General features: G+C 36.0%; 1 protein-coding gene across 1 annotated transcript; it reads right to left on the bottom strand.

Annotated features, from left to right (window-relative positions):
• Positions 1-703: 703 nt before the first annotated feature.
• LOC100373233 (microfibrillar-associated protein 1-like) lies at positions 704-10,201 on the bottom strand. Its single transcript, XM_085501023.1, has 8 exons — positions 9,894-10,201; positions 8,597-8,648; positions 5,029-5,214; positions 4,349-4,684; positions 2,906-3,014; positions 2,225-2,385; positions 1,555-1,804; positions 704-1,287 (listed from the first exon to the last, which is right to left on the bottom strand). The coding sequence occupies exons 1-8, from the start codon at positions 9,967-9,969 to the stop codon at positions 1,102-1,104; spliced, it is 1,356 nt and encodes a 451-aa protein (XP_085357149.1). The 5' UTR covers positions 9,970-10,201; the 3' UTR covers positions 704-1,101.
• Positions 10,202-10,784: the final 583 nt, after the last annotated feature.

Below are 10,784 nucleotides of genomic sequence, written 5' to 3'. Positions count from 1 at the left end.
GATTATTGTAATTACTAACAGAAATGATAAACTCAGTTGGTTTGGTAACAAATTCTGAAATATTGGAGCACTGAAGCTCGACTGCACTGAAGCTGTGGTGTACAGTTACCAAATCAAACATACCAGTACTCTACCATTGTTGTAATCACTCAAGGCCATTTTACTTTATTTTAGAAGAATCTTCTAAATTTGATTTCAGGATTATGTTGGATACGATTTCTCATGAACTGTACAAAATTCAAAGCCCTTATGATGCTTATAGGGGTCAGTGTGAAATTGTTTGCAGATCTTACGAAGTTGGAATACAATACTAGTATTAAAACTACTACAATTTTATTTTGCAACCATCAAAAAGAATTTATTATTGTAATTTTTAAAATACCAAATTGTCAAAATGATAAAAAACATTTGTTTTTGGGTGAGAGATGATATAAATGTTATGCGACAAGCTTCGCATTTCTTTATCTTTCGACAGAATCCAAACAAAACAGTTGGGAGCTTATACATGCACTGACTAGAAACAAATCATGTTTGTTTTGGCCATACACGCAGAGATGAGAAATGGTGCAAGGAGGGTTTATATCCACCAAAACACATACAACTCAAATACCATATTGTCATCCCATTGATCCTGTCTGGAGAATGTTATGAACAACTTACAAAGACTCATAGATATCAAAGTATACAAAACAAGACGGGAAACTCAACAGAGCTTGCTTATATTTTGAGTGTTGGTGAATTTAAATGGTATTATCATTCAATACATTTTGCTATCTCAATTGTAGCCAGTCATGAAACTGTTACTTAAATAATCCTTCAAATATGTATCACAACACTACATGGCAAGTGAAACACACACATCAGACAGTGTGTGTTACATCGTCAGGCAGAATTTCACACACACCATGTCTATTGTACATATATACACACATTGGTCTTAAACCATGTAATAGTTTTTTGGACCAAGTGTAATAGTACTGCTTCTCTTCATCATTCTTTCTCAGCAGTAGTTCATCAATTAATATAAAAGTCTTGGCAATGGAAAACTTTCTTGCTGTCATTTGTCAACATACTGTTGAAAAATAATCTTGGCAGTGCATACTACGTTAACTTCTTTCTTTTTCGAACGGTGGGTCTTTCAAAAGTTTGTTTCATCCCGGCAGCATGTTGATTTTGAAACTTAAGGTTGAGAGCTCCGTCTGACGACCATGGAGATTCAAACTGTGTAGAATCTTGATCAACAAGATGAGTATACTTAGTACGACCTGAACGACCAAAGTTTTTAACCTTAAACAAGGAAAGAAATATTTAATAATATTACATTATACACTGATTTTTGATCAGTAATCTTTGATTGTGGTATAGCATAAGTATTTGAATATTGACACCAAAATGAAGAGGAATAAAAACAAAATATTGCTACAAACAAAATTTTTTTTGTTACTGAGGAGACAATAAAAGAACATGTAGACAAGACTTGTTTCATTACTATACATGCTTAATGACACTAGTGTGGTGTCAACAGTGAAAAAAAAAAACATGTTCCAAACTAACCTGCATAACCTTCGGTAGAATAGATTTATCAAAGTGATCATCCAACGTTGGTTTAGAGAAATCCCGAGTGAACACCCCATCTTCCTTGTCCAAAAAGAAGGCACCACGATGATAGTATTTTTGTAAAAACTTGTATTTTCCTTTCTGTGGTTTGTTTGTCACAAGCTTTGGGTTATTCCTTAAGTCGGCTCTTCGCTCTTCCTCTGTCATGTTGTGGACTCTGTCAATTTCTAGCCTGTCTTTCTCTAACCTGAATTTGAAAATATGGAATTGTCAATAAGTTTGGTGAAAATTAAACTGCTTGATTTACAAGGATGGTAAGCAACACAACTAATAAACATACACAACATTTTTGTAGTCTATTGTATATTATTACATCAATCTCGGTTATGACATAAACCACACTAAACACAGTGTGTATTGCGTGTGGTTCATGTCATCAATTACTCTGTAACTCAATTCCAAGCATGACTTTTATTTCATTTTGTGAGAAGAATTTCAAGAAACATTCTAAAGCAGCAAGAATTAGACATGGATTTGCTTTACAGATTATATACGAACCAGACTACTAAGTACTAAGAAGCTAGTAGAAGAGAAGAGAAGAGTTTGGTTGAATGTACAGATCATAGACATGATATACATGCTTTTTAATAACTAAATTATTACTTACTGTTCACGTTCTTCTCTGTCTCTCTTAATTCTCTTCAATTCTCTAACCTTCCATGATTCATATTCTTCTTCATCATTCTCATCATCAGTATTGACAACGTCGGTGGGGTCCTCCGCATTCTGTTCCTTTTGCATCTCCTTTCTGGCTTCAGTCTCAACCATCTATCAAGAAACAAAGCAGCAGTTACTCTCGGTAACAATAAATAACACTAGTAACAAAGTGATCTTTCATGAACTAAACTAAAATCATCCTAAATAAAATAGTGTAGCATGAATAAAAGTAAAAAAAAATGTTGTAGTTGGCCGTTTTGAATCAAATCATAAAATAAAGGATGTGCATCAGTAACCCACTATGACTGATATCAAGTTTGAATGAAATTCGTTCATGTATGCGTGAGAAATGGTTGATGACATATTCAAATGTATGTTTGTTTTTTACTAAAGTCGGCCAAAGATCTATGAAACTATTTACCTAAATCTCCCATCATGACTTGTTTGTGCTCCAGCTTTGAACTGGTCAATGTTTGAAAAATGAAAATGAATGAACATACAAAGTCCAAATCATAAATCCTTGTTTTGAACTACATTTAAGTTTCATGGAATCAAATCACATGTTTAAAGATCAAGGTCATCAATCCAACAAGTTTATAGACACAAGTTTATGGGTTTAAAGAAAATGTACTTTTATTGACTGCTTTCTTCTTTCAGCTGCCAGTTTTTTAGCCTCAAGTTCAAGTTCCCTCTGTTTAAGAGCTTCTTTCTCCTTCTCTTGTATCGTGATTCTGTCTTTTCTGAAAGAAAGATAAAAGATACACATGTAAGACCAGTTGGATGGGTTGAAGCCATGAGGTTAGACGTCACCAAAACAAAACAAGTAATGTCATCACATAGTCCCACATAATGTTTGAACACGAACAGGCAAGGCATGTCAGAGATGTGTGTCTGAAATATGCTCAAAATCCTATAATTTTCATTGCACATGCAGAGTGTAGTGATCTCATTTGAACCACAAACACTATAAGAACGTGAATAAAGCTAAACAGGATGTTCATTTGATATTCAGCCATTTATTTACATTCTGTTCTGTTCTGTCTTTCTCCTTGTGTCAATGTACCCACTCCACGAGAATAGTACACAAAGTATTTTATTAGGAGTTACCCCATGACAACAGCAATTGAACACTTTATGAAAGGTATGAATCAGTATATACACGTCTTTGTGGACCCAATCATAAAAAGGTCATTACTCTTATTGAAAACCAAAACTACTCTGGGTTCTTCCCAGATTATTATAGAGCAGGGACCAACAACTACTCTGGGTTCTTCCCAAAGCATTATGGAGCAGGGACCCAAAACTACTCTGGGTTCTTCTCAAAGCATTATAGAGCAGGGACCCAAAACTACTCTGGGTTCTTCCCAAAGCATTATGGAGCAGGGACCCAAAACTACTCTGGGTTCTTCCCAGATTATTATAGAGCAGGGACCAACAACTACTCTGGGTTCTTCCCAAAGCATTATGGAGCAGGGACCCAAAACTACTCTGGGTTCTTCTCAAAGCATTATAGAGCAGGGACCCAAAACTACTCTGGGTTCTTCCCAAAGCATTATGGAGCAGGGACCCAAAATTACTCTGGGTTCTTCCCAAAGCATTATAGAGCAGGGACCCAAAATTACTCTGGGTTCTTCCCAAAGCATTATGGAGCAGGGACCCAAAACTACTCTGGGTTCTTCTCAAAGCATTATAGAGCAGGGACCCAAAACTACTCTGGGTTCTTCCCAAAGCATTATGGAGCAGGGAGCCAGAACTACTCTGGGTTCTTTCCAAAGCATTAGAACTACTCTGGGGTACCCTGAAAAATCATGATTATAAGATAACACTGTACAACAATTACTTGAGTTATCTTAGCCATAAGATGTATTAACGATGACAATGACAGACATTATAACCACTATACCATACCACTTCATTAGCATTATGAGCAAGGTAAAAATAGAGGTGATTAACATATACTATGGTTATGCAAATTAGTCACAGTGCATGAGAAAACTCAATATGTAAATCATTAGCATGCTATATGTACTGCCCTCTGCTGACAAGAATCTACAAAGAGTAGCTCAAGACTTACTTTGAAACAAACACAGGTTTCAACCGTGGCCCAGTTTCCTCCTCAGAGTCAGAATATTCTTCATATTCGGAGGATGACTCTTCTGATCCGACTTTCTCTTCTTCTTCCTCCTCCTCCACATCCATCACCTCCTCTTCAAGTAAAAGGTTTCTTGCTCGCTGTCGCATCAATTGTCGCCGTCGTTCTATTTCTTCCTCTTCAAGTTCTTCTTCCTCTTCTTCACTGCTTTCTTCGACATCCATTCCGACTCTCTGTCTGTATCGATCATCATCACTCTCACCTTGGTATTCATCTTCACTGGCTGATAGTACTTCAGGGCCTGATATGTCTCTGTGTCTGCATTATTTTAATACATACAATGTAACAATTAAAATACAATATGCAAATATAAAATACAGTAACCATTTCATGGTCACAATGATAAACTTTATAAAATTTTGCGCGAGTAAGTGAAAAGCAAGATATTCCTCAGGGTTCCTGTGAATGGAATGTCAGGGACTTTTGCAAAATTTGTCTTCACAAATGCAATCAAAACCATCAAAACGCAAAAAAATTCTAGCATTAAAAATTAAATTAGGCAGTTTACAGTAGTGCTCCCTTGTTGTATTTAACTGAAATGACATGTGCACACACGCATACACACACACACACACAAAGACATAGTTTAAATAAATACAAACATTTGCTCTTCCTCATGATCTTCAGTTTCACGATGACGTTCTTTCACTCTTTGTATGCGCTTGTCTTCCTCTTCTTCGTTAAGCTCCTGTATCTCAGGTTCTGGCACAACTCTTTTGAGACCTATGAATGGTACTTGCAGCTGTTCATCATCATCCTCATCACTTGATTCTGGTGCAAAGTCCGGTCTGAAACAAACCCAAACAAAATAGATTTAAAGATGCATAAACTTTCAAGAAAATTTAAGAGGTGAAAGTTTAACTAAACTAATGTAAGTTAGACTAAATTTGTGGGTATTATATATTTTAATTTTATCACTGCAAACTTTCATAAAATACAAGTCATTGTCAATGACACGTCCCTGTTCCGTTCATATTTGAGTGACATATACATTCAAAGCAGATCATGACCGAAATGCACCTGCATATGTACAACACATTGTACTAAATCTGAACAAAATCTATCCATGCATGACTGAGATCCGGTTCCGGAATTGTGAAAATACGTGATTTTGATGCATTTTCGGCCTTAAAATGGCCATCATTCAGCTATTGTTAAGTGGATCATGAAACAAATGCACATATCTATTTGTGACATAATGTACCATGTGAGTGTGAAGTTTGAACTTGATCAATCCAGACATGTCTCGGATACAGATCCAGAACTGAATTCTTTAACAAAATGGCCGCCATTCAGCCATTTCGAACTTGATCCGGAAAAAGAAGAAGACGTGCATCAAGGTCCTATTATGTTTAATGTATGTACCAAATTTGAACGAAATCCGTCCATGCATAACTGAGATCCGGGTCCGGAATGGTGAAAATGTGCAATTTCAATGCATTTTCGGCCTTAAAGCGGCCGCCATTTGGCTATCGTTAATGAGATCATGAAAAAAATGCACATACATATTTGTGACATGATGTACCTTGTGTGTGTGAAGTTTGAACTCGATCAATCCAAGCATGTCTCAGATACGGATCCAGAACTGAATTCTTTAAAATAAAATGGCCGCCAGTCGGCCATTTCAAACCCGATCCAAAAAAAAAAAATGACGTGCATCAAGGTCCTATTATGTTTAATGTATGTACCAAATTTGAACAAAATCCGTCCATGCATAACTGAGATCCGGGTCCGGAATGGTGAAAATGTGTGATTTTGATGCATTTTCGGCCTTAAAATGGCCGCTATTCGGCTATCGTTAATCGGATCATGAAAAAAATGCATGTGCATATGTCCCATATAATGTGTGATGTATGAGTGAAGTTTGAACTTAATCGGTCCATGCATGTTCAGGATACAGGTGATCACGATACAGATACAGATCAGGATACAGATACAGGTGATCACGGATGGACGGACGGACAGACGCACACAGGGCAAAACATAAGTCCCCGTTTTCGGACTATGTCCGAACGGGGACTAAAAAATAAAAGTGAGTAAATCCAATCTTTTGATCACTCTCAGTCTCTTATTGCTCTATTCTGACTTTTACAAAAATCCTTCATTATATGATTCATTATTAAGTTAATGCAGGAATTTATCTGGAAAATCAATCATTACTCATTTCAAAGATTGAGGACTAATTTTTTCCAGTTTTGAAAGCAAAGCCTGTATTTGTTTTCTATCAGTCTTTGTTAACAAGATCAATAATTTATTATCTTGAAATCTTTATTGAATTATGATTATAGAATAATAGTATTGTAGTTATCAAAAAATGGTAGAAGACTTTCCACTAAGCACTATGTGTTTACATTATTTGTTTCATAACTTTATTTACACCGATCTGCTATAGAGCAATGAGCCCTTGTATAGCATGTTATTAGTCACACAAAGCTATCATTAGCTGCATATAAATTATAATACTTCAATTTATTATGTACATCGAAAAATCCTCCTGATATAGGTATTCAGCTTTATAGTAGATTTTCTTACATCAAGCATTGTGCTATAAAATTGCATCATATTGGAATTAAGCCACATAGATTTCAGTTAGCATTGGCTAACATGGCTAAAGGGCAGTACTAACACAATACAAAAAGGAAATTTAGTACAATTGTATATTGCTTTTCATACACAGTATACTGGTACTCTGTTCACCGAAGCAGATACATTTACATATGTTGAGCAGTGTGTCATCAAGCAACTGCACACATTGTTTAATATACCGAATTCTGCCTTAAATTCGCCCTGGGTCGTTAAGCGGCAGTTCGGATTTTTTCGGCAGTTTTTTAAGGTGTTACTTTAATCTTTTCTGATCCCTAAAAGTTTCGCCGTAGTCATTGACACCTATTCAAGAGCATTGATGTTTATTGCGACTAGCGTGAACGAGTAAGCTTCGTTTCGACAATAAGCTGTTATCGCTGTAAACAATGTTAAATTATTCTTCAAATGCTTAGTTTAGTTCTTGAAAACAGCCAATTTTTTTTATTTAAAAACAAATTATGTCGCTTTCCCATCAAAATCCAAACCAAAAGATCATACAACAGCATCGGCAAATCTCTTCCGTGCTGGGTTCAATATCATTAACATATTTAAATAAGCTAGGATAATTTGAACACGTTTGGCATCATCCATCGTTTTTATTGGTTAATTAGCGATTTGACCTGCGAGGCTGTCAGGTCAAAGAACACCGTCCCAGGTCAAAACATGGCGGATATTCATTTCTACAGCATCGAGCGTTGAAAATGCAATCAAAATCATTCGCTTATGATGAAATAAATTTATTTGCATTTCATAACAATTTAACAAATTTATTTTTTGCATGTTATTATAATCATTACTAGGCATGACCGGATTGCGCTACCATGATCATTTGCTACTAAGCAATGCAGTTGGGTGTGTTTTTGGAGAAAGATGCGCGGCCTACTTTTTAAACAAGAAAAAAAATATATAAAATTTTAGAATAGCTTCTGCAATAGTTTCTTTTGTTTTGGGTGGTCCAACTGGCCAGCGTCGAAAGTTTGCATAGGAGGATTTTTCAATGAAAATATAAGCCTCCCTCCAAATATTTGATGATCATTTTTTGAAATTTTGAACCCCCAAATAATGGCCCACCAGCAGTGAAACCGCCCAGGTCGATTTTTCGGATGAGCGAATTTATGGCAGAATCCGGTATATGTACACATTTATCATAAAAACAAATGAATATGCATCAAGAGGTTTGGCAAAAATGTCATGCACACAATGACAGTGTTATTCGGATGGAGCTTTGTAGAAAAAATACAAATCTGCCAAAAAATAACACTGTGACATCCAATTTACACCCAAGTTTCGTCATCTAGCAAGCTTGCACTAATACAGGGCCAAGCAGCTATCCAATCAAAGACATGAAGTCCCACATCAAGTAACTAACAGCATCCATATATGGTAGCGATGAACATTTTTTCAACAACATAGCGCCAATGTCTTCCAAGGTGATGCTTGTTAATTCCATTTGCATTGATTGACTAAAAAGTGTTATCATCTACATCTACATCCATTGCTTTAAATTAGAGCACTTTTTTCTTCGCACACATTTATGACAGGTAAATTAATATGCAAATTAGATCATTCTGCAGCTATTATGCTTACCTTTTTCCAGATACATAACGTTGCACCTTCACCTTCTGCATAGTAAGTTCACCTTAAAACAAAACACAAATATTTATTTATTACCACATACTAAACCATGGTGCATGTCATACACAGTAGCAGCACTTAGAGTGAAAATTTGCTAACTGGGATTTCACGCTAAACGTCATCAGCTAGTTTGTGCTTGAAGAGTACGGGTAGCAAGCCAAATCATGTGTCAGAACCATATTTATCGCTGCAATACGAGAATTTCAGATTGAATAACAACAATTACTCACACGATGCAATGACAATAACTCATAATGAGGAAAACCGAAAGTTTATTTTGAAAAAAAATTGCTAATTATTGTAACTGCAAATACATGATCATCAATATGTGCCTAATTAGCAAATGATTTGTTAGTGTGGTTGTGTAAAACCGCAATTCTTCCATCGTTTTGACACTTGGAGTTAGTGATAAAAAGCATATTAGCAACACCTAATATTGCATCTCCCCAGTTGTGAACTTCAAATCCTATTTACAGGATTACTGCATGAAGTTACACATATTGGAAAAATGCATAATTACAGCATAGAGACATGCAAAATATGCTTTCTTCTGTCCAGGTTATATAATTAATTTTTGTGATCTGTACTCTCATTAAAATTATCAAAACTTCAAATGCAAATATAGTACACAAACAACAGCATTATCTAGAGTGAGTTTAGTTTTGTTAAAAATGGGCACATATTGGAGGTGGGAACTGCAAAGGTAAACAAATATTTGTCTGGTAATAGTGTAATATTATCATGCAGACAGGCTCTAACAAACACCTGGGTAAAAGTTCCTTAGAGCCCCCTCACCTATAACTCAAATCCAAACCCTGCCCCTCCCTTCATTTCATATTGTATATACTCCTCTTCAGGTCACTTGTAGTTATTTGGAGGGGCATAGTGAATTACATTGGGGTGGAGTGTTAGGGTTAAGGTAAGGGGGCCTTAAAGAACTCTTTCCAAAACTTGTCCAGTTCCGTGAATGAACACAGCACAATTCTTTAATATTGGATTAGTAAGAGGAGATTCCAGGGTAGCATATAAAATATGTAAATTGATTTTGAATATCAGAAAGCAAGTGAACAAAGCATTATTTATTTACACTTTTCGATTTAATGTATTTGCATGTAATAGTGTGACGTTGCTTCAGCTGAGCCATGCTGTTCCCCGGTTCCTGTTCCCCGACTTTTGTTGTCAGCGTGGTACTGTATGAGTAGTCAATTCATTAGTAATACTGCAAAAATACGTATTTAACTGAACTGACCTTTTTCATTCCTGACTGGTATAGCACCAGCCGTTGACTGGATCTGCATCTGTAAATTCGTAGACATGTTCGACATCTTGGCTGAATATTGTTAATAACAATCTGATAAAAATAAATAGTGATCGAAACGGTCGAGGTTCGGCCAACGATCTATCCGTGAACCCCTTCCACTCCCTAGAAAAGTTTTGAACCTTGTGTGTCTTTGCTTCAACTATCTACACATGCCATGGTATAGTAAACATTATGGGAAAATAACTTGAATGGGGGTAATCGAGTCAAACGTATAACCACCAATCGTACAAAAACACCCAAAGTACGGCAACAAAATGGCTGATTTACCCACAATACAATGTTCAAAGAGCAATGTTGTTATAGCTTGTCGTTGGTGGCGGCATTGCTCCTGATTTTTTTTTCGTAACATGGCGAATCTCTTTATCTTCAATATTACAAGTTCACATAAGACTCAGCTCAGGCGTAATACGTGTAACCATTTTTTCATAGTTTATACAAATAAACTATTTGCACATCAATCTATACAACTACATGTAAGACCGTCAACTATTTTACACAATAGTCACGAAATCTCAATGAATCAGGCAGATTCTGCAGATTCTACCGCTCTGAGAATTATTCGGACAGTCAGTTAGCAAAATGACTTGCAACTTTGCAAAACACTTTGGTCTTTGCCCAATCTAGACTTGTCGGCGCCACTTGAGTGACGGACGCATGGTTTGGGATTACTATTTCATAGGGGTCGTCGGCTTGGTGAATTGCAAGTATTATCTAGCGCGCGTTTACAGCAACCATTCTTTATTTTTTTATAATTATATTGTAATTATTTTCAGTAATTTTGAAATTCACAAGTTAGATGTTGTTTAAATCTGTCAAAAA

This window comes from Saccoglossus kowalevskii, chromosome 7 (assembly GCF_978046115.1).
Source record: "Saccoglossus kowalevskii chromosome 7, keSacKowa6.1, whole genome shotgun sequence".
NCBI classification, from domain to species: Eukaryota; Metazoa; Hemichordata; class Enteropneusta; family Harrimaniidae; genus Saccoglossus; species Saccoglossus kowalevskii.
The sequence above is the reverse complement of the archived record's forward strand: the minus strand, read 5'-3'. Positions and strand labels throughout refer to the sequence as shown.